The following is a 23,918-nucleotide window of genomic DNA, read 5'->3' as shown; positions in this document are numbered from 1 at the left end:
TTTCAAAGTCAAAGTTTTTGGTGCAAAGTTATTTTTATTTTTTGTTATCACCGAAAATTACTCAAAATTATACAGTATTGTAACAAAAACTCAATATTCAATAATATCAAATCACGAAAAATCAAAATAAAATAGGTATTTCTGAACAAAATCATTGATTTCTTAGAGATTTTCTTGTCCACCAGAAAATCAAAGAGTTTGACAAAATGGTTTAGACTTTCACAGCTGAGGTTTTCAGTGTCATTGCTTTTCGAGTTTGAAGCCTAAAAGGTAGTCATCGGACAGCAAGCCATGATGGTTAAAACCTCTGAAGAAGGTAGCCACTCGCGCCAGCGAAACGTCAGGAAGAAATTCCAAAAATCCACGGCTTTCAAACTCGAAAAGCAATGACACCAATCAAAGAGTTTGTTCCGAAATGCCTATTTTATTTTGATGTTTTGTGATTTGATATTATTGAATATTAAGTTACAATACTCTGTATAATTTTGAGTAATTTTCGGTGTTAACAAAAAATAGAAATATATTAGCACTAAAAACTTGAAAATTAATTTACTTTTCAAAACAATTGACCGTGGTTAACACCATAGTTGTGTAATTTATAATACTACAGGCTTTTGAAATGAACCGTCGTATACAGGATGCTGTCTATTTATCTTTCTAGCAAAATTTTTGTTCGTAGTCCCCATTAAAGAAAATGGCTAAAAAATAAAACTCCACTTCGAAGGCCATAACTTCAAATCTAGATGTATTCTTCAATGCTGAACAACTTTTCTGAATAACATTTCCCGAGATTTTTCGAAAAATAAGAGTACTTTACTCTTGCCACAAAATCAAATATTTGAAGGCTCCTCGTATATTACGTGTGTTGTACTGTATTTTGTTGGTGCATGTTTAGTTTCAGGGGATGCACAAACTTTTATCAGGAATAACTTTTTGTCGAAAAACCCTTAATAAATAAGTTTCCCATTTGGTCCTACTTTGGGGATGACACTGTATATACATTTTTCAACGATTTACAGGGTGTCCCTGGACTTCCTCTTTTCCGCTCGGAAATTTATAGATCGGGTCAAAATATCACCAGTACTTCATATAACTTTTGTTTCTAAAATTCTTCGTTACCAAGTTACGGTCCCTCAAAGTTACAAAATGAAAAATGTTTTTCTTTAATTGATAACTTTTCAAGTGAATATTCAAAATCAACCAAATTTTGGTAATTAACTGAACAAATGAATTGCTTTAATGAGCTTTCATGTAGAAGTTAGTTGTTGCTACAAAGTCAATAAATATAGTTCAAAAAACTAATAAAAAACACGCTTTTATAGAACATCGAACTAAAAATTTGAAAATATTTTTTTAATAAGCTTAAAACAATAACGAACTAAAAATACTAGTATTATTATGAAAAAAGCGACGGGCGCTTTTTATACAAGAAATATGGCACAAAGCGCCCATGCATATGGTCCACCTCTACCAATCCATCTATTGTGGAATGTATGGTTCAAATGGTCTTACACAATCAAACTAAAATGAGAAGGAGTGCCATCATGCATAAACCACATCTCTTCTAGTTTGCAATGGAACATGTTCCAAAAGTAAATTCAAATCGTTCTGAAGGAACTCCAAATAACATTCATATCAGTCATGTAGAACAAATTTCCTTTGGTGTTTGGTTTGCATTATCCCATGGGCTGTGCCATTGGGATTTTCTTCGGCTCATATGTGGAGATTAAGAGAGTTGATGAGTGCATCTCTACCCAGCAAACAATTTTGATCGGCCTTATTCCGGCCCAGAATATGCTAGCCAGATCTGGCCTGAACGGCAAAGCACCTATAGCCTATGGCGGGCCAGTGAAAATAGGAGACACCGGCCATCATCAGGGCCAATGCTTGGCAACAGTGTCTTTTGAATGACGGGCCTCTGCAGGCAAAACTGTGGAAATCATTGATGGCCCAGTAGAGATACTGCAATGGAAGTTACCTACTCAGAGGGTTGGACCACTGTGAACTATACACATTTACTGATTGCCTTTTAATTGAAAAATAATGAATAAAGTAACGATAGTCGTTGCTGACCGATGTTCCACCCTTTTTACTCCCATATACACCTACAACGTAGGCTTAATATGGCAAATACCTGTTATAAAACAACTACTCCCCTGGCTAATACCACGACGGGTATTGGATAACATCTAACAGATACTTGTGCAATGATCCTCATTGCAGAGGAAACAATTGCAAGTGCTTCCTATAACCTAGTAGAATCCTGTACCGACCCGAACAGGGAGATCACCTGCAGACCGGTTTCAAGGTTTTTGCCTATCATCAGTGCAAGTCCGGGTCGGAACAGGATTCTACTAGTTGATTACAGGAAGCACTTGCAATTGTGTCTTCTGTAATGAGGAACATTGCACAAGTATTTGTTAGATGTAATCCAATACCCGTCGTGGTATTAGCCAGGGGAGTAGGTTTTTTCTAACAGGTATTTGCCATATTAAGCCTACGTCGTAGGTGTATATGGGAGTAAAAAGGTGAAACATCGGTCGGCAACGACTATTGTTACTAAACGATCTCCCAAAAACTCTCGAGGTATATGCTCGAATTCTGAGATAATGAATAAAGTTTTATATATTTTGAGTGAAAAAAAAGTTCAAATTTACCTTGAGCAATTGAACCAAAATGAACTTCATAGAAAAATATCACAAAAAACTGGAGAAAGTTCCAAAGTTTATACATATATACTTTAATAAAATACACATACCTAACATGTATAGGAAACATAAAAACAATTCTTTGGTTTAAATAAAGTAAAAAATATCACAAATATTAAATGAAATAAAGGAAACAACATAAAAACAATTCTTTGGTATGAAGGAACAAATATTGAAATGTTCAATGCGTATCATCTCCCCCTTCCTCTGCCTTCGGCTTTGTCCTCCTTCTGTTTCTCCCCCCTTGACAGTCAGAAGCAGTTCTTAGCCAGAGTTTTATTACACTGGCAATTTCGGTTTCTGTGGCATTTCTGCAAAACGGATTTTTCCGAAGACAAACTGAAAAAAAACTGGGGTCAAGTGCGAGTGTAACGGGCACATAAATGGTTCTTAAGATTTATATTGATTTCTCAGAAACAACGAAACCTGGAATTAGTGAAGTAAAGTTCTAGTATTCCTATTTTTTCACAATTTTCAAGAACATATTTTTTTTATTACTATGCCAGTTAGCAAGTGATTTTAACATTTAAGTTAGTAAGTGAGTGATTACTTTAAGGGTCTGAGATACAGAACCATAAAAATATCCTGTAATGAATACACTCATTTCTGATTGCAACTCACCTAATATCATTCTTAGAACATTCCTTAAGCTCTTAAATTCTTTTTTCCCCCTTCCAGTCCAGTTATATTGAAGAGATAACTCATGGGAGACTAGTTTGGCCATTATTCTCCTTGTTGAATCTCCAATGTCTTTGCCTCCAATACTTAACAAAGATGCGGACTGAAAGAAACTTTCCTGAACCTCAAGTTTTTAAATAATAATATATATATATATATATATATATATATATATATATATATATATATATATATATATATACAGTGTGGTCCAACGAAAACTTAACACCTCGAGTTTCCGGCGTTAACATGAAAATGTGGAAAATCGCTCGAACCCGTCAATTTCTGATTCGAGGGGGAACAACTGTTCCACTGTTTTCATCCCCGTGACTTCAACCCCCTAACGGGGGTGAGCACAACCCCTTGATTTTGAATAGGGATGAGGGGTGTTGAGATACCTCATTTTGAAGATCTTATCGTGTACTATCTGACCGTAAAATTTCGCTCCAAAATATCCATCGATAACGACATGACAGGTAAAAGAGTGGAAGAGTACGTACTTTTGTGATTACTTTATTAAATGTTCGAAATGGGCACCATCCACTTCCATGCAGTAATATAAGTTTTGCTGAAAACGTTCACGTACATTACTCAAGATGTCTGGTGTAATTTGACGGCATTCATTAATGATCCGAGTTCGCAAATCATCCAGTGACTCAGGCTGGGTAGCGTAAATCTTGGATTTCAGGTGACCCCATAGAAAAAAGTCCAGTGGAGCCAGATCCGGTGATCTGGGTGGCCACTCAATATGTCCCCTTCTTCCAATCCAGGCGTGAGGAAAATTGTCATCTAAAAACTGACGCACCGGTTGAACAAAGTGAGGTGGTGCGCCATCTTGTTGGAAAATGATCGTTTGATGGTCTTCTGCATTCTCCAATACTTGCACGAGGGCTGGATAAATAGCGTTCTCCAATAGATCGAGATAAAGTTGGCCTGTGAGATTACCGGGTAGAAAAAAAGGGCCGATTATGTGATTTCCATAAATACCCGCCCAAACATTTAATTTTTGGGGGCGCTGTGTATACACCTCACGAAATAATCGTGGATTTTCATCTGACCAATACCGACAGTTATGCCGGTTTACAATGCCGTTAAGGTAAAATGAACACTCGTCCGAAAAACAGATATCGAACATGTAGTTTTGATTGCAGTTAATTATTTCACTGATCACTTCACAGAACTGGAGTCGGCGATCGGGATCATCCTCATTCAGTTCCTGAACCAATCGTATCTTATACGGATGGAATTTATGTTGTTTCAGGATTCTCATGATTGTTGTGCGTGAAACACCAGATACCTCGGACAATTTCCTAGTACTAACGGTCGGATCCATTGCTATATGACCTAAGACAGCCACGTCCCTCGCTTCGTCTCTTTCATGCACCCTCTTTTTGTTTCCAACTGACCCAGTAGCGTCAAATTTGGCAACCAGTTGCACAACGTAAGCAGCGGATACATTTTTTCCAGGATGTCGTTCGTTAAATAAAGCCGCTGTTGTGCGCGCAGAGTCGTTATTTCGGAAAAATAATTTTATCATTTCCACCCTTTCTTCTACGGAATACACCATTTTAATTCCACTACAAATTTACAATCGCTTGTACACACTTGTACCGTTCTTAACAATTCACGATAGACTAAGGTACAAAAACAAGGTCCGTCTACTTTTTTGGACAAAAAATTAACCACTCAATACCTTTGAAATGCGTCGGATACGAATAATATTCTCGAAATAAATTCCATATTGCCTCTTTCACTATTTTCGCTGTTATTTCATTATCGATGGATATTTTGAAGTGAAATTTTACGGGCAGATAGTACACGATAAGATCTTCAAAATGAGGTATCTCAACACCCCTCATCCCTATTCAAAATCAAGGGGTTGTGCTCACCCCCGTTAGGGGGTTGAAGTCACGGGGATGAAAACAGCGGAAAAGTTGTTCCCCCTCGAATCAGCAATTGACGGGTTCGAGCGATTTTCCACATTTTCATGTTAACGCCGGAAAATCGAGGTGTTAAGTTTTCGTTGGACCACACTGTATATATATATGTGTGTGTTAATATATATTTATTCATAAAATGTAGTAAAGGGATATTTCGAAAAAAATCCTCATCTTCCAATTTTCTATCAAATCATTTCAATTCACACTCCTGATTTATTGGTAAATTCAAATTTTCAGGAGTTTCCACATCTTCACAAATGGCATTTCGCTGTACTATTTGTAACAAAAATTTAACGTCATGTGCTAGAAAATCAATCTTCCTAATTGCAGAATCCAGCTTTGCTGAAAAAAAAATTATATGGTTCAAACTCAATTTAAAAATAAACATGCTAAACTAGTTACCTTCCGTGTTCTTGCAGTTACAGCATGAACTTTGTAAAGCTGGAAGTTTTCGGCTATTGTCTGATTTATTTCTAATAGTGTTATCTAATTCATCATCAGAGTCCATGACTCTGCTGGATTTTTTATTCACTGTGGGAGGAGACAGAGCAGGAAGGTCATCTTCTGAAGATGATGAGGTATTATGTTTCCTTGTCGAAACAGTCGGTTGAGCTACAAGGCTACAGATTTTTCCAAATTTTTCCTAATAAGTTTATACTTATAACTTCTACAATAATTCTTGAACATTGTCGTTATTTTCAGCACAAGATTTTGGCGATATATACTTAACCTCAAAAACTAATGAAGGTTGTTTCTTGTAACTCTCTGTTGTAACTGACGCTACAATTGATTATAGAAATAAATACTATTACCTCAATTCATCAGGAGAAGTTGTCATCATTCTTCTTCACTAAACTAACCCACACTCGTTTAATCGCAGTTAATAAATCACAAAAATACATGAATGAAAATAACAATGAACTGTGGTCTATAATATAGTCCTTGAATCAGAATCACAGAATCATTCGATCTTCGAAGTGCGCATGTCACATGAACATCAGATTTGAATTTGATTGTTCTCTGTCATAAATGAAATAGCGGGAACTTTAAATGACAAGACAGCTGCATGCAAGTTGAAAATGCGTGATTTAGTTTTTCGCTCACGATTTTACACACAAACCTAACCTGAGCAAACTATCCTAGCTTGCGATTTGAAAATCTGTGACTCATTAGCCTAACCTGACTTGACCTGACTAACCTTACCTAGGCAGAATAACCACTGAGTTGAAAAAATCTGTTCATGCGACATGCGCACTTCATAAGGATAGAATTCCTATATATATATAGGAATTCTATAAGTGTCTATTCGCCAGTAGTCAGGGAAGCTATGGATTACGCTATAGACGACCCCTCCCGATATAGAAGGCCCTGACACTCTGTCGTATGAGGCCCCTATATCCTCCGATGAAAGATGAACAACGTTTTCATCCAACTCACCCCATCCAGGCAGGGGTACATCGTGAAGGGCGGTACTGATGTCTGAGGACATTCTTGCCGCCATACCAACAACACCCATTCAGTTATGACCCATTTGTCCTTCTGGCAAACATCAGTTAAAAGGGGAAGGGAGCCAGGCTTCAACCTGAAGTAAATCAAGATGGATTTCGGCGGTGTCTATCCGCCAGTTCGTATCACGCTAGATTCACGGTTCGTATGACAGTTCTCGATTATAGCATAACTTGTTTTCAATTGGCTGTTGAACAAGAGATTTTATTCGTGAAAGGTTTTGGTCTGCTCTGGAAAATTTTGTTGAATAACACTTGAAACGGGCCTTCATTTTTATGATGTCGGTCGAAAGACACAATTTTGATAGTATTGGCCCATTGCTGGCTGGATTGTAGGTATCCGATTACAATATGCCATACATTGGGCCGACATTTTGCCTATGTAGCTTTGCCGTTGCCAGCGTATTGCCGACCGATCATGCATTGGGCCAGAAGACGGCCAGAGATTCATTGTTTGCTGGGTAGGTACTCTGTACTCTACATATTGATGAAATATCCTAATAAAACATCACATATTTTTCATTCAAACATTCATAGCATGTGATACTGCTATATCCGCTTTTCATAAAAAAAGAATATATTGAAAATACTGTTCCCACACAATCTTTTTTGTTCTCGTGTGGAAATTATGAATATGCAGTATGAATTGTATTCTCTTAATTAACTTAAACTGACAAAAATTTGAACGCACTGCGAGACAAAAATTTTGTAGCAGCTTTAAACAGCGAAAGCATAAAGTGTTTTTGGATATATACTGAATTGATTATTTGATCCTGAATGGTAAAACCAGCAAGTAGGTACTCAACTGGAATTAAAACGAATTATTTTTAAACGATTTGCAAGCAAAAGTAAATTATGTTACCTCCAAAAAAATGCGCAGATATGTACATTAATTAACTTTAATTCCTGCCAAGTACCTACCTGCTGGTTTTATCATTCAGTCAAAATTATATCGAAATGCGTTCTTCATTCATAAAATTTAAAAAACATTTACCATTTCATTATACAAACAATTTAATGTTCGAACTTGACTATTCCACAAAGGATTCAGCAAAATATGATTTATCATTGTCCACAATTTAATCGAATCTGTTCGTTAATAAAAAAGTTAATAAGTAAGCAAGTCCCACACGATGTCTGACTCTAGACTTTTCACTTCAGCGCTGACTTCTGATAGACACATTCTCATGTATTTAAGTATTTAAATTTTCTCGATTTGTTGGTATTGGTAAGTTGCAGAAAAGAAAAGCATTAGAACGGTGATATCATAAGTTCCTCAAACTTTTTGTTCTTTATTTCCTTATCATTATGTCTAAGTCCAAGCCTTCTTTTAAAGTAGGTAAGTTGAAAACATTATATTTGTTATTATTGAGGTTATGTATGAACATGTGAATTTTTCCGATTCTTTTAAAATTGTATACCTATAGTAGCTATCATCATATTGAGTAGTAAATAAGATTTAGAAGTCATTTTTTCAAAAACTCAAATAGACAGTATTGAGACTTCTGGTATCTTAAGATACCTATAAAATCGTAACCACCGGCTCATGGGTAAAAGGCGACAGAAAGTGGTTCCTTGGTTTGAATGAATAGTTTATTTCCACTTTCCTCATTTAAAAAGTTCATTTCAAAGCAAGGATATATTATTGAATTACTTTTTGCTGCAGATAGTAAAATACACCCTGTAGAGTTAGAACCTACTAATAACTCACAAATTACAGTTTCACAACAATACTTTTCAATAACATGAAAAAAATGCTTAAAAGGGCATGAAAATGCATTTAAAAAATTAACCGCTTTTTAGTAGATATAAAGGGTGTAAGAAAAGTGCTGAATACATTTTACTGTCAGATATTCACCAAACATTTTATTCCACTGTATAAAGATTTTATTATGGCCTTTTACCAAATTTCGATGGGGCCCATCTAAAAAATTGAAAGGTTCATTTTCTAAAAAAGTATTTACCGAGAAATATTATTTAAACTCTTATCTAAATTGTGTAATTATATTTTGATTGACATCCTTTGAAGAATGACCTTCATGAATTATCTGGTTTGATGAAACATATCAAATTGATAAATATGAAGAAACAATTTTTCACAAAAGAACTTTCGTTTTTGGTTGTTTTAAATAAAATCACAACAAAGGAGCATTTCAATGATCACAAAAAGAAGAAAAGGATTATATGCCAAATAAATAACTCTAGTATTATACATTGAGTGTTTACAACTTTCAACACTGAAATATGTTGAAAAGAATCACTGCTCCAAACCACCAGAACTGCAACACTTGTCGCCCGTTTCACCCATTGAGACGGGGATATTGAGAGGCTAATGAAAAACTTGACTCCTACATCAGAACTATAACAATACTATTTACAAAGTGGCTTTCAAGATAAGAAGGTGTTGAATAATTTTTTTCTATAATCCGCTGATGATTCTCTTGTAAACTACAATGTTCTGCTGCAGATGCTTCAAACATATATCTGCAATGTGATAACTTCAATAAAAAATACAGTTTTTGAATTATAACTCATAATGTATCTGGTAACATGTAAGTTTTGATAATTTCTCGTAAGGGTAAGTGAAACAGTCCTAGGTTATAATTTTTTTTATTGTCAGTATGAAAGCATTTCAAAATTGAATGAAACCAATTATTCAAGTTTTTTTCTATATATTTTAGTTAATGGATCACTTATAATTCTTTGAGTTCAATTATAATAAAAAACCATGAATATATGATTAATTACTAGGTATGTGTATTATGGCAATAAGCTATATTTATAATTTTCTAATTATAAAGACTCATAAGTTTGGAGTGAAAAATATTTTATTGCTTTATATAGAAGTTTCCCTTTCTGTATGGAAAAGTAGAAAAAAAAAAACAACATTGACTTTACAAAATATGTTTTTATAAATTTTTTTTTGTTGTCTTCAAAAATACTGGAAAATGGACGTCATAGCTAACTTGGCAGCTATTTATAATAACTTAATTCAAAATTTTAGGTGCATTCAAAAGTCAAGACAAAATATGCTTCATTGTTTAGAATCATAACTTTTTGACACCTTAGTCACAAATACAAAAAAAATATTAACCACCAAATATTTATCAGATACTAATGATGACTCAACGCCCCCCCCCAAATACAACACATTTAAAAAATAATAGACTTTAATAATTTGTAGAATAAAATTTTAGATAGGTATCCGAAACTATTTATAGACAAACAAAAATTATGGTCATGCAGCAAATAGTCATGGTCTGTGTAAAAAGAGCAACAAAACACTCAAGAAAATAGTTGATGACAAGACATTTAAAAACAAATTCAAATATTCAATCAACCAATACCAACAGCAAATGAGATATTTCTGAATACATCTTAATTTGAAGATACAAGACAGTTATCAGTTTTTTAGGTGCTTTTATAACTTTATTTCAAACTGGTTTATAGAAAACGTTTTGAAGTGATCTGTAGTTCTTAAAATTCACGACCAGATGTGAAATTGGAACTTTGGTTGTCCAGGCTACGTAGTCTTGGTCCAATGGAATGTTACGCCCATAACTATAATGGTCATCTTCAGCAATGGTTAGTAGCAATACGTTGCCACCTCCTTAGTGGTAAATTCATCAACGAGTCTACAAGGAGGTGGTAGACTCATTAATGAGTCACAATGCATTTCTGCCAACCACTGCTGAAGATAGCCATCATTGTTATGTGCCGAACGTTCATAGTTAATCTCTCCATTGGACAAAGGCTACCTAGCCCAGATAACCAATGTTCGAATTGGTAGTTCGTTATAAATTTGAACATTCACCTTATTTTTTGAACAGTGCCACGTATGTATGGGTTATTTCAAAAGAAACTTTATATGTGGACGCCATCTAATGTAACTGTAACTTTTGAATTATTTTTTTCAGCCGACATTAAGTTGGCAGAATGGGGACGCAAGGAAATTACTCTGGCAGAAAACGAAATGCCTGGATTAATGAGTCTTCGTAAAAAATATAACACCAACAAAATTTTGAAAGGAGCAAAAATCGCCGGATGTCTTCATATGACCGTTCAAACTGCTGTTCTGATCGAAACCCTTGTGGAGTTGGGTGCAGAGGTAAATATATTATCAACATTTTGAGTTAGTTATATTCTGCAAATAACTGGCTTTATAAGACTTATTCATAATAGATGAAATATATTCAAACTGATGACATTCAAATGCTTTTTATTATTTACATTGAAAGGATACACCAAATAAAATACCAAAGAAAATATCTGAAATATTGATAAATTATTATCCTAACTATGAATAATTTGATTGTTGAACTAAATTAGAATTAAACTTGTAAAGCTCAACCACAAAACCTTTTTTTCATGAAATCACTTCAAACTGGGTTTTTTTTAAATATATCTCATTCACACTGTCTATATTTCAAGGCAACATATTTATGTTCTCAGAGATATGTAGATTAGGAAAGTTGAAAACTTATTCCTCAAAGGTTATCTTGAGGTTATCTTTGGAAAGGTCATATATTTCATTGTCATTTTATTTAATAATGTGTTGCATATTCTGTGATCTTTCCAACTATCTTTTCAATATGAAATTGTTATTATATTATTATATTTTCTAGTCATGCAAGTGAAAAGGGATTTAGGATGCCTTCTAATATAATAATAAACTTTTTACAAGTCAATGAATAATTCATTCATTCATTATCTCCTCATAAAATTTGAATTGAAGACAAATATTTATAGGTTTCTAAAAATAAATCATTTGTTAGTCAAAAAATTATTTTTACATGAGTGGTGCATTGTTCCCTTGATAATAGAAATTCAATGTAGAAAATAACAATATATGTTTGCAGACAAAACCAAATTTATAGAAAATCTAATATTGTACACGAATATTTTCAAAATTCAGAAATAAATACTGTATTGCAAAGACTATGAAATGATTCGAAATTTTTTATAACTTAGTTCATTTGTTTTTGCAAGCAAAGTATTTCTAAAGTATAGTTCCATAAAAAAGCTAGATTTTCAATTCAATCACACTTATTATTGTCAAATGTATGTACATTAATAACCAGTACTCACGCCATCATTTTTTTTCTGCCGATTTGGTTATAAAATATGATTTATTAGGAGGGATGTAAGTCTGTTGTCAGGACTTTTTTACATTATTATTGAAGACGCAGGTGACAAATAATGAGTATAGTGTTTAACAGAAATATTTGTACATTTTCAATAGATCTTGTAACGAATTTCAGATCATCTAGAGTTATCACGAAAAAAAAAACAATGACTAATTTTGTCAGAAAAGATAAAACATCTTAGTACTTTTAATGTAATTAAAGTCTAGATTTCTATGGTCATATTGATGCCTCCTATTCAGGTTGAGGATTACATATAGTGTCTTGTTTTATTTATTTTTTTCAGCAACTTGCTACCTTTTTATGAAAATTATCCTAAGTTTCATTCATTCATTCACGAGCCTAATCATTTTCCAATAGTAGGTAATAATAATACTCATAGATAGATGAATTGCATTCTTAAATTGGTTATAAGATACAACTTTCATAAAAAACTTAAAACTTCTCATGAAACTCTCAAAAATATAGGTGCAGTGGTCAAGCTGCAATATATTCAGCACCCAAGATCACGCCGCAGCTGCCATAGCTAAGAGTGGGGTACCGGTATACGCTTGGAAGGGAGAAACAGACGAAGAATACATGTGGTGTATTGAACAGACCATTGTCTTTCCAGACGGCAAGCCCTTCAACATAATTCTCGATGACGGAGGAGATCTTACCAATCTAGTGCACACCAAGTACCCAGAATATTTGAAAGATTGCAAGGGTATTAGCGAAGAGACTACGACAGGAGTTCACAACCTGTACAAGATGTTCAAAGAGGGTACACTCAAAGTACCTGCTATAAATGTGAATGATTCAGTAACGAAGGCAAGTAGATACTAAAATCATTCAAATATAAAAAATAATGTTTTTGCAGTTATTTGAAATTACAGTAAAATCCCGGTTAGCTTAACTCAGGTCAACTGAAACAGTTCATTAAAAAGATGAACAAACATCAGCAAGTTTTTTAATACATGAGTTTCGTAACTAATAAAACAATTAATTATTATAATTAGCAAAAAATAACCTACAGAAATTGTTTGTGATTACTTTTTCATACACACATTTAATTAAGTTACCTCTAGGTTAACTGAAAAATTCGTAATCCGAAACAACCGCCTCCTGAAGGTTAGGTTAGGTGAAGTTTCTGAGGTTATCTGAAGTTTCGCTACTTTAACGAATTTCAAATGAATGATTGTATTCTTCTCCTTTTCAGAGTAAATTTGATAACCTGTATGGCTGCCGAGAATCCCTAATTGATGGAATTAAACGTGCAACTGACGTCATGCTTGCTGGAAAAGTGTGTGTCGTTGCAGGTTACGGCGATGTAGGAAAAGGTTGTGCTCAGTCGTTAAGAGCTTTTGGTGGAAGGGTTATCATAACTGAAATAGATCCAATCAATGCTTTACAAGCTGCTATGGAAGGTTAGTTATATTTCTCAAGAATAACAAATGCACAAAATATTGACCCACTTTTTTCTACCCATAAAATTTATGTTTAAAAAGTAATGTTCTTTTGTCAATGTTTCGACTTGAATTTATTTCATCATCAGGGATATGTCAAACACTGCCATATCGTTAGATTAGCGTCAGTATTTTACAGTATATCCATATACATACAGTATATTACATATAGTACAGGGTCCCGCGGCAAAATTACTACATTCATAGCGTAGTTAATCAAACTCAAATTTTTACATACATTTATGAATAGGAAAATACATTTATGACAGGTTGCCAGTGAAAAAGTGGTCACCAATATTTTTATTTGAAAAAGTCAAGCTACTGAAATAATTCATGGAGTAAGAGCTGGGTCAATCCCTCTACAAAACGTAATTTTTTTCGTTTTCACCATAAAAAATATTTCATTTAGTTTTGAATGAGTTCTTCCATTATTTGGATGAATGAGGGTTGGTTGAAACAGCGATAAATCCTCTCATGATGAGCAAAGCGAGTACTGAGTTGCGACAATACAATAAAACTCTTACATTTACTCTTCAAACTCCAATCAGAAATGTTATTAATATCCTTTTGCTAATATGTGCAGTCTCGGACTGTTTGGACTGATTTGAAAGGTTTAAAATCATCAGGAAAAAGAAAATCTATATATTTCAGAACTGACGGTAAATCATTGATGAAAATTATGAACAAAAGTGGACCTAGATTCGATCCTTGTGGTATACCTGACCTAGCTGGAAATTTATCTGAAATTTTTCAGTTATGTTTGACAATGAAAAATCGTTTTTGAAGATAATTCTCCGTTAGTTCCAATTTTTTTTTATATTTCATATTTACTGAATTATTATGAAATTTGTTTTCAGATTTCTTATACTTTATTGGGTTTCCCCAATATAGCCATTGTAAGTACATACATACATATAGATAGAGCCGAATAAGTTTCAATTCATTGGTGTGGTTCGAAGCATACTCGCTTTTTTTAATTAAAAATATTTGCGGCCACATTTTGACTGGCACCTTGTTGTAAATGTATTCTCCTATTCACAAATGTATGTAAAACTTTGAGTTTGGTTATCTACGCTATGGACGTAGAGATTCTGCAGCGGGATTCGAGACTAATATAAATTTACTTATCCCTCAATTCATTTGTGAGATACTGAATAACAGATGAAAAGGTAAGCTAATAAATACATGTGGACTTGCCAATTTTGATTTTTAAAATGATGATATATGCAGACTAGAAAATTTATATGAATCTAGATTATATCCAGATAGATATGAAAATTCCAACCTGGAACTTTGTCATAGTTCTTTCCTTTATGCCGCCAGCTATTCACTGAAATACAGCATTCTCCACGTTTAGGTGCAGTACATTTATATTAAACTAAGCATAGGCCAAAAATAAAACTAACATCACTTTATGCAAAACTTGTAAAAAAGGGTTTTCAAAATACTCCATTTAGTAATTGTAATTACTGCCCAAGATGGCGGACTAGTTTTTTATGTGAACCCATGTTATGAAAATGTTTTCTGAAAAGAATAAGAAAAATAAAATGATATTCGACAATAAACTCAACTGGAAATCTCACATCATGTACCTGAAGAAATCCTGTCAGAGAAGCCTCGACCTCATGAAGATAATTGCATCCAAAGATTGGGGAGCGGACACCACAATATTACTTAATATTTACAAAACCCTCATTCGGTCCAGGTTGGATTACGGTGCCATCGTTTATAACTCAGCTAAAAATACAGTGCTCAGAAATCTAGACGTGATACAGAACAATGCACTAAGGATAGCTTTGGGAGCTTTTTGTACCAGCCCGATAACCAGTCTACAGTGCTTAGCTGGAGAACCATCTTTAACTTCCAGAAGACAGTACCTTACACTTCAATATGCCTTCTCAGTAGCCTCGAATCCAACAAATCCTGTTCACTTCAACACTATAGCCAACCGTTTCAAAAACACTTTCCAGAGAAACCCCAGAACAGATTTACCCCTCTACGAAAGAGTGAACAGATATCTATCCGATAGTGGTATATCTATTCCAGCGAATACGAACCTAATAAACCCCCCTTCTCCTCCCTGGCTCATTTCTCCTCCAGAGTGTGACACTAGCTTAACTTTCCTGAAAAAATCTGAGACAAACACCCAAACAATATCGAAAACTTTTCATCGCCATCTCTTGACACATGCTGGATACACCTGCATTTATACAGATGCTTCGAAAACAGAAGAAGGGACAGGAGCTGCTTTTACCACAGACAACCATCAAGTTTTATTCAAACTTCCAGAAACAGCCACAGTCTTTACGGGAGAACTCTATGCGGTATGGAGAGCCATGCAGTTTGCAAATGAAGAAAATATTGAACGATGTCTTATTATCACGGATTCCCTCAGCTCTTTATTCGCTCTTTCTGAACTCTATCCCAGCCATCCGATCCTCATATCGATAAAACATGAACTCCGAAGAATCTCTAATAACGGAATCAACTTGAGACTTTTATGGGTCCCTTCACATTGTGGAATTATAGGTAATGAGAGAGCTGATTTGTTAGCTAAGAGAGCGATTACTGAAGGCGAAATCACAGCTCTTCCAGCTATAATACCGTCAGACATGAAGGTCTTCTTAAAACACCTTCAAAACAAATCAAGGCAATTTGAATGGGACACCTCCAACTCCAAACTACATGAAGTGAAGAAGAGTATTTGCCCTTACAAATCCATCCCGAACAACAGAAAACATCAAGTTGTGCTTACACGACTGAGATTAGGCCATACTAGAATCACTCACGACTATCTCATCACTCGCTCCAACGAACCTGTGTGCTACCTATGTGATACGACTCTAACCGTGAAACACATATTGTGTGAGTGCCCACTGTACCATCAAGAGAGGGTGAATCATCAGTTTTCAGAGACAATAGAAGATATTTTGGGTGAAAATTGCAACTTCAGGAAACTGTTTTCATTTATGAACAATATTAATCTATTGCAACGTATTTAAAACAATATTTTTGTACCAAACATTACCAACATTTTTCAATATGTACTGATCCGTCGCTAATAACCCTAGCGGTTGATGCGAATTGATGAATAAAATAAAATGTCACTGTAAATCGAATATGGAGAACCGCCCCAGTTGGCGGATTAGTTTTTTATGCAACCCAAGGATATGGATGTAAAAATTACTTTATTTAAATTTTCATTACAATTATAGTATAATTATTACAATGTGTTAAAACAACAATAAAAATAAAATAAATACAACAATAAAAATTAATTGGCGCTCCGGGGCGACTTCATTGATAGATAGATAGATAGATCTTTATTTAAAAATAGGTAACCCTAATATACATATATATCCCAATTAAATCAACGGTGTATATATACAATATTAGACAAACACAAAAAAAAGAAATACAATGCAACAATAATATACGAAAATCACAATTTCAAAAATAGAATTAATAGAATTAGTAGAATTACAAAAATTACAAGAATTGCTTTCAGTACGATATTTATTTCATCTTAATAAGTTCTTTCAATTGTTTTTTAAACAAATTCAACGATGATGATGTTTTAATGAAGTCTGGTAGTTTATTAAATTCTTGGAAACCTTTGAAAAATAAAGAGCTCATAGTACTGCGATAAGCAGTGCTGCTGTGAATGTCATTTTTACCCCGAGTGTTATAAGTGTGAATGTCTCTATTCAATATTATAAATGTATGAAAGTAAACAGGAGCCAGGTTATTCAATATTTTATATACAAAAATCATTGTGAAACAATACAATCAAAGTTTTTTTGAAATTTTTTTATGAATATAATTGAAATGGTTATTGAAGTTCAGAAAGTTATCCAACTGGAAGCCCAAATACTTGATATTCGATACAATTCTAATTTGTTCATTATTGATGTTTAGGTTAAGGCTATTAATATTAATGGTATCATATCTGTATTTACTTGTGAATATCATAGCCTGACTTTTAGACACATTCAATTTCAATTTATTCAAACTCAAATACTTGCTAATTGATTGTAAAACAATATTAATTTTTTGAATAGCCGTATCTAGGCAGAGGTCACTACAAGCAACTAAGGTATCATCAGCAAAGAGGTTAATGAATTCGCATTCCACAAAGAGGTTAATATCATTAATGTATAATAGAAACAATAATGGGCCCAAAACACTTCCCTGTGGAATGCCAACATCATTATCTAACTGAGACGAAACTTCAGACTTGAAATGTACCCTTTGGCTACGTTGCTGGAGGTAGTTATTTAGCCATTGGTATACCTTGCCCCTTATCCCATATTGCCTGAGTTTATCCAACAATATTTTACGATTAATGGTTTCGAATGCTCTCTTCAGATCAAGGAACACAGTAATTACATATTTCTTATTATCCAATTGAGTTTTTATATGGCATAAAGTTTGCGCATTTGCTTTTTCAGCTGCAGGAAAACCCGGAAAAACCTGCAGCACCACATCATCTGAAGATTTTGATCTAACAATGTCCTCTCTCTCATAAAACAAAATGTAGGGTGTCTCCAGAGGCAGATGTAAAAATAAAAAATAAAATGACGTCACTTTGAATTCAATATGGCGGATTCCCAAAGATGGTGGACAATGTTTTTTTATGCATCCCCATGATATGGATATTACAGAAGCTGTTCAATGAGAAAAAATTCAAAATGGCAGAAAGCACGGAGGTCGGACAAATATAGGGACGGACCACACAACAATAATGCATTGAATGAAATGAACAGACTGAAAAATATTAAAAAATAAGCTTCTGCCAATATACTTTAACTTTGAGTTGAATCAAACCCATCCATTTATGAGGAATAAACTTCCTGAGAATGTTTTACCAAATGGATTTAATATAGATTTTAAACAGATTTCAGCAATTCAAATTCAATGTGAAACACTTCTTTCGCACAACCACCTTTCTTAGAGCGCACTCAGGATTTTCCGGTAGTGCTTGTGTTTTGTTCTTAAGAAGAAAAAATATATTAAACATTTAATATGATATAAAAGCTTTACCTGTGCAGATAAATAGGAAAGAATACAATTGTGATTTGCTTTTGACATAACTAATTCGAATGAAAAATTATATGATGTTTTTTAGAAGTAAATCTTGCAACAAACTTTTGTTTCCCATAAATTGGGTGATGTAAGTTTATGGGTTTAATTTAAAGTTTTTTTTTAGAGCATGTTAGCTTATTTTCAAAAATGTTTTTTACTATTAACCCATAACAGACTGGCGTTGCCATATGACAATGCTTATCTACCTGACATCTATACTGTTTTTTGAAAAGAACATAATCAATTTTTACAGTTTTCTGCTATGGTGCAGTTCACGAATTGTTTACGTTACTTCTAAATAGGCGTAGATGATTCTGGCATGCTTCTTTCCCTTAGTGTGATTGAATATTCTAGCGTGTTATATTTGCTGACTGCAAAATGGATATAAACTTCATGTAGGTACAACAAAATATCTTCTGTTATGGTCTATAGTAGCATGCAAATCTAAATAAATGATGATTTTCCATACAAATAGCACTTTTGACTGAAATAATCCGCTAATTAGATATTTAATTGATTCCTAACCTCAGAATTGCCATATGGCAATGCTAGGCTTCACAGGCTGCATGTTTATATGATGTTCCTTTTTGTTGTTAGAGATGGGTTAACTCTGGAAGAAGCATTGCAAATGGCTTATTCAGACGACCTCGATGTTCGAAACATCTTTATAGAACCGCCAGATGTGAATGAATTGACTGATGAAGATTCTGGCGAGGAGGATAAAGGAGGGCTTGTTGACAATTTGTCAAGAAATCAACTGAAGGCATCCGCTCAGTTAGAAGTTTTTCAAAACGATTCCCTCGAAGATGACGAACCAGTTACTCTCGACGAACATAATGAGGGGAAGCGCGAAAATTTTGTAGAAGGAAACAATCGAGAAGAAACTGTTTTCGCGCAAGCAGAAAAAATTGATTATGACAAAATTGAATGGATCGAAGGTGATCTTATAATGACGGCGAAAGAATTTCCTAAGGGAAATTATGAGAATTTCAAAACTTTCACGCCTGTCGAAATGATCGAACTGTTCTTTGATGACGACATGATTGATTTTTTCTTGGAAGAGACGACAAGATATACCCTTTTCAAAAATCATCCCAATCCCCAAATAACTCGAGAGGAAATGCGGTGTTTTCTCGCAATCCTAATATTGTCTGGATATAACTGGATGCCAGGCAAAAAATTATTTTGGGATACTGCTGGAGATTTGGGCAACCAATTGGTTGTAGAGGCAATGAGAAGAGATCGGTTTTTGACAATTTGGAAATATTTCCATTTAGCAAATAATAATGATATCGATCAATCCGATAAGTACTACAAATTGCGACCACTCGTAGAAAAATTGCAAGCCAAATTTATGAAATATTACGTACCCGAGAGAGATTTGAATTACGATGAATCCATGGTAAAATATTTTGGTAGGCATTCATGTAAACAATTTATAAAGGGAAAACCAATACGTTTTGGGTACAAGGTTTGGTGTATCAATGATACAAGCGGATATCTTGCGAATTTCATGATATATCTTTCCTTGGAAAGGATCCAAAATATAATGACAGTTATAATGCGGTGTTTGGAACTTCTTCTGCACCATTTGTCACATTATTGAATGAGATGCCTGAGGAGAAACGAAATCTACGATATTTTCTATTTTGTGATAACCTCTTCACTAGTTTCCATCTATTTACTCACCTCAAACAAATGGGATATGATGCAACAGGCACAATTAGAGAAAACCGTATCCCAAAAAGCTGTCCTCTAATTTCGAAAAAAGCTATGATAAAGAAGAACAGGGGAGAAGTCGGTTATGTATTGGATAAGCAAAATGGAATTATATTGGTGAGGTGGGTTGATAACAATGTGGTAACTGTTGCATCTACTTCTGATGGAGTATCTCCAATGGGCAGCGTCAAACGATATTCCAAGGTAGAAAAGAAAAACATCAACATCCGAAGACCTTGTGTGATTGGAAAATACAATTCATCAATGGGTGGCACAGACTTGATGGATGAGAATATTTCCCGTTATAGAATTGGATTACGATCAAAAAAATGGTGGTGGTGTCTCTTCACCTGGTTAATAGATGCTACTTTACAAAACGCTTGGATTTTACATAAGAAAGCAGGAAATAATTTGACTTATCTGCAATTCAGGAGAGAGATTGTCAAAGCATACTTCATAAAATATCGCAATCCTCGGAAACCTGGTGGCAGGCCATCAAGCAGTGCATCAAGTAGATCTTTTAGCCGTATTTCTGATGACATAAGATTTGATAATGTGGGACATTATCTGACTTCTGTACCAAATAATAAGAAAAAAAATTGTGCTAGTGAACAATGCAAGTCAATTATGAGAACAATGTGTATCAAATGTGGCGTAGGGCTTTGCCTAAAATGCAATTTATTGTTCCATACCCGTTTGTAAATCTTCCTGACAATTCTGACATTTTTTCAATAAAAACATTTCATTCAAGTCGTTATTTTACTAATTCTGCACCAGAAGACCACATCCACCCATTGCAATGCCTAGCATTGCCATATGGCAACCAGCAATATTTTGAAGAAAAATGCATATTTCAATAATTGGTTGTTATTTTCTTAATCACTAGAATTAATTGAAGCACTTTCACTTGAAATCATCATTTTTTTGAAAAACAAAAAAAGTCCGTCCCTGATGGGTTAATTTATTTTTGAACACAAATGACAAATCCAGTCAAAAAATGTATAGAACAATTTTTATTAACTATTTCCATGTCTACATAATGTAACATTCAAATTTTATAATTCATTTATTATTTTATCATTCCAAAAATTTCAATTAATTTGAGAATTTTCTTGGTTAGTGTGAAGTTGAAATTTCTTATAATTGATATATTGTGAAAGCAAAGTTAATTATTATAATAAAGTATAAACGTAAAACCCAAAAAATGTTGTTTGAAGTTGAAAACGCATAGCAATTCTATAGATTCTTTCACATGGATGCATTAATCTAAAAATCATTTTTTGAGGTTGTGATAAAATCTTTTTTTGAGACTCTTTTTTATACAAACTATTGGAATGTGTACTTTCAACAAGCAATATTTTTGCAGGTTACGAAGTTACCACGATGGATGAAGCTTGCAAAGAAGGTCAAATTTACGTGACAACAACCGGCTGCAAAGATATCATTCTTGGCCATCACTTCCTCGCCATGAGAGATGATAGCATAGTTTGCAACATAGGCCACTTTGACTGTGAAATCGATGTATCATGGTTAGAGAAAAATGCCAAAGAAAAAGTCAACATCAAACCCCAAGTCGACAGGTACCTGCTGTCTTCTGGAAACCACGTCATCGTCCTAGCAGAGGGTCGCTTAGTAAACCTTGGCTGTGCTACGGGCCACTCTTCGTTCGTGATGTCGAATTCTTTCACAAACCAAGTCCTAGCGCAGATTGAATTATGGACAAAGCCTGGAGCTTATCCCGTAGGTGTGCATATGTTGCCGAAGCACCTGGACGAAGAAGTAGCCAGGCTCCACCTGGATCATTTGGGCGTTAAGTTAACCAAATTGACTCTTGAGCAGTCGAAATATTTGGGTGTTCCTCAAAACGGCCCCTTCAAACCCGATCATTACCGGTACTAATAAGGGGTTTTTTGTGAGGATTTTTAAACTCGTACTTAGCCCTTTTACTTATTTTTAATTTCTCTTAAACAATTTTTGTAAGGTAACTAGATCTGTAGGGCGTACAGTTGATTTTTAATAAAGTGTTGAATACTTTTAAGCATTTTTATTTAAATTACTGGGGAAAAAAAAAGCACAATAACTTCACCTTCAGAAAGGTTGAAATATTTTAGTTATTTAAGATTTCGTTTTATTCATCCACTGTATTCTGCGGATTTGTCTCCATTTAATATTCATTTCCAGACTTGAAAAAATAGTTCGGTGGTAAGCAATTTGAGTCGAGGAAAGATCTCCAGATGTCATTAATAAAACTATTTTTCACGAAAAATGTGTTCTCTTTCCTGGACCAATTACTTATCAACTCAGCTATGTACTTTTATGTGTATATAGATTCTCAATAATATGTAGTACGTTTGATAAAAATCGACAACTTCATTAGATAGCTCAAATTACGACAACACTTTTTACTTCAATCTAATTTGCGAATTACTAAACTATTACATCCCCGCCATTGAAAGACTGATCAATGAAGGTATAACAAGTTCCCCCACGTTCCATTTAGTGTGTAATGAGATACCAAAAATGAGACTGATTAGTGCTACCTTCATTCTAAAATCTGAATAGTGAAGGCTTTGAGACCAATCAGTCTAGTGTCATTTGTATAAAGACATTAGGAAAACTACTTGACAGGCATATTATAAACAGTCCTGGCTACTAACCACTGCATTGAGACAATTATGCATAAAGATCAGCTATGACAGAAACAGGAAGTGTTTTATCTGCTTTCTTGGATATAGAAGATGCATTTGATAAGACGTTCCTAGAAAAAATCATTTAGGCTTTGAGGAGAAGGAGGAACGATGACAAAAGCTGCAGGGGGACAGATTGCATGCTCAGAGGAAGATTAGTATACACAACCATAATCGGAGAAACAATAGTGGCACGGTTAGCAAGCGGTTCCCCTCGAGGGGATTTGTCCCCACTATTATGGTACATTGAAATGGACAAGCTATGTGTCTTTTAGACCATAATGGACACGAACTCCTGGGCTATACAGATGACTTAATCATTTTAGCCTAGACCAAATATAATAAAATAGTGAAGGGACACATACAGCAACTGAAGAATGTTATAACCTGTTGGATCGATGAAGAGGGGCTGAATTTAAGCTCAACAAAATAGATCATGGTAGCCTTCACAAAGAGAACCAATACAATGGGCCTAGGACCTATAAAACTTCTTGTAATAATAGAAGAAGCAAGGATGGACCAGTTCAAATTGGAAAACTAACATGAACCAAAACGGAAATTTTGAAATTTGTATATCATCCCGAGAAGATAATCAACAGAAACACCCGGATCACTGGTGTTTCTGCTGGGGAATCATCATTTCAGTTACCCACGTATGAATCAGTCTTTGAGGCTCAAGTATATGCAATGTGCAAGAAACATTGAGACCTCAGTGAACTGGAACCAGGATGCACTCGACACTGATATCTCCAAAACTGACAAAGACTGGTCTGTGAATGTCGTGAAGAACTGAGGTAACCGGTGGATGGTAATAGATTGACTCCTCACTGGTGCCAGGACATTCAGGTATCACAGGAAACGAAAAAGTCAATGAATCTGCCAGACACGTCATTAACTCCATTTGTTAACCAGCTGTAGGAGTACCAAAGTTTTTGGTACTAAACTAGATTTGGAAGTGGGTCTATAATGAACATAAAGATGAAAAAGAAAACTTCCAGGGGGACAAA

The 23,918-nt window shown here is 34.5% G+C and overlaps 3 protein-coding genes across 5 annotated transcripts; 2 read left to right on the top strand and 1 right to left on the bottom strand.

Moving 5' to 3' along the window:
* Positions 1-2,781: 2,781 nt before the first annotated feature.
* On the bottom strand, positions 2,782-6,609 carry LOC141486366 (histone-lysine N-methyltransferase SETMAR-like). 3 transcript variants are annotated; one of them, XM_074184223.1, is made up of 4 exons: positions 6,139-6,609; positions 5,729-6,064; positions 3,330-5,668; positions 2,782-3,047 (listed from the first exon to the last, which is right to left on the bottom strand). In XM_074184223.1, exon 3 carries the CDS (start codon positions 4,951-4,953, stop codon positions 3,895-3,897), a length of 1,059 nt encoding a protein of 352 aa, XP_074040324.1. In that variant the 5' UTR covers positions 4,954-5,668; positions 5,729-6,064; positions 6,139-6,609; the 3' UTR covers positions 2,782-3,047; positions 3,330-3,894. The 3 variants fall into 3 exon arrangements, with proteins under 3 accessions (XP_074040324.1, XP_074040323.1, XP_074040325.1); XM_074184222.1 differs by having other exon boundaries at positions 5,729-6,608; XM_074184224.1 differs by having other exon boundaries at positions 5,729-6,506.
* A 1,399-nt stretch (positions 6,610-8,008) lies between these two features.
* Ahcy (Adenosylhomocysteinase) lies at positions 8,009-22,257 on the top strand. Its single transcript, XM_023162419.2, has 5 exons — positions 8,009-8,170; positions 10,749-10,939; positions 12,444-12,785; positions 13,174-13,381; positions 21,591-22,257. Exons 1-5 carry the CDS (start codon positions 8,140-8,142, stop codon positions 22,121-22,123), a joined length of 1,305 nt encoding a protein of 434 aa, XP_023018187.1. The 5' UTR covers positions 8,009-8,139; the 3' UTR covers positions 22,124-22,257.
* On the top strand, positions 18,869-20,974 carry LOC111507154 (piggyBac transposable element-derived protein 3). The gene is made up of 2 exons (XM_023162418.2): positions 18,869-18,900; positions 19,103-20,974. The coding sequence occupies exons 1-2, from the start codon at positions 18,884-18,886 to the stop codon at positions 20,109-20,111; spliced, it is 1,026 nt and encodes a 341-aa protein (XP_023018186.2). The 5' UTR covers positions 18,869-18,883; the 3' UTR covers positions 20,112-20,974.
* Positions 22,258-23,918: the final 1,661 nt, after the last annotated feature.

Source organism: Leptinotarsa decemlineata, unplaced genomic scaffold (assembly GCF_025532065.1).
Source record: "Leptinotarsa decemlineata unplaced genomic scaffold, Ldec_3_MD MMD2_tig00026354_RagTag_RagTag, whole genome shotgun sequence".
Lineage (NCBI taxonomy): Eukaryota > Metazoa > Arthropoda > Insecta > Coleoptera > Chrysomelidae > Leptinotarsa > Leptinotarsa decemlineata.
The sequence above is the reverse complement of the archived record's forward strand: the minus strand, read 5'-3'. Positions and strand labels throughout refer to the sequence as shown.

Coding starts and splice junctions, on each gene's coding strand:
- LOC141486366 (XM_074184223.1), bottom strand. CDS start 4,953: ATGGTGTATTCCGTAGAAGAAAGGGTGGAAATGATAAAATTATTTTTC.
- Ahcy (XM_023162419.2), top strand. CDS start 8,140: ATGTCTAAGTCCAAGCCTTCTTTTAAAGTAG. Junction 8,171..10,748: donor CAAGCCTTCTTTTAAAGTAG/GTAAGTTGAAAA, acceptor TATTTTTTTCAG/CCGACATTAAGTTGGCAGAA. Junction 12,786..13,173: donor TGAATGATTCAGTAACGAAG/GCAAGTAGATAC, acceptor TCTCCTTTTCAG/AGTAAATTTGATAACCTGTA.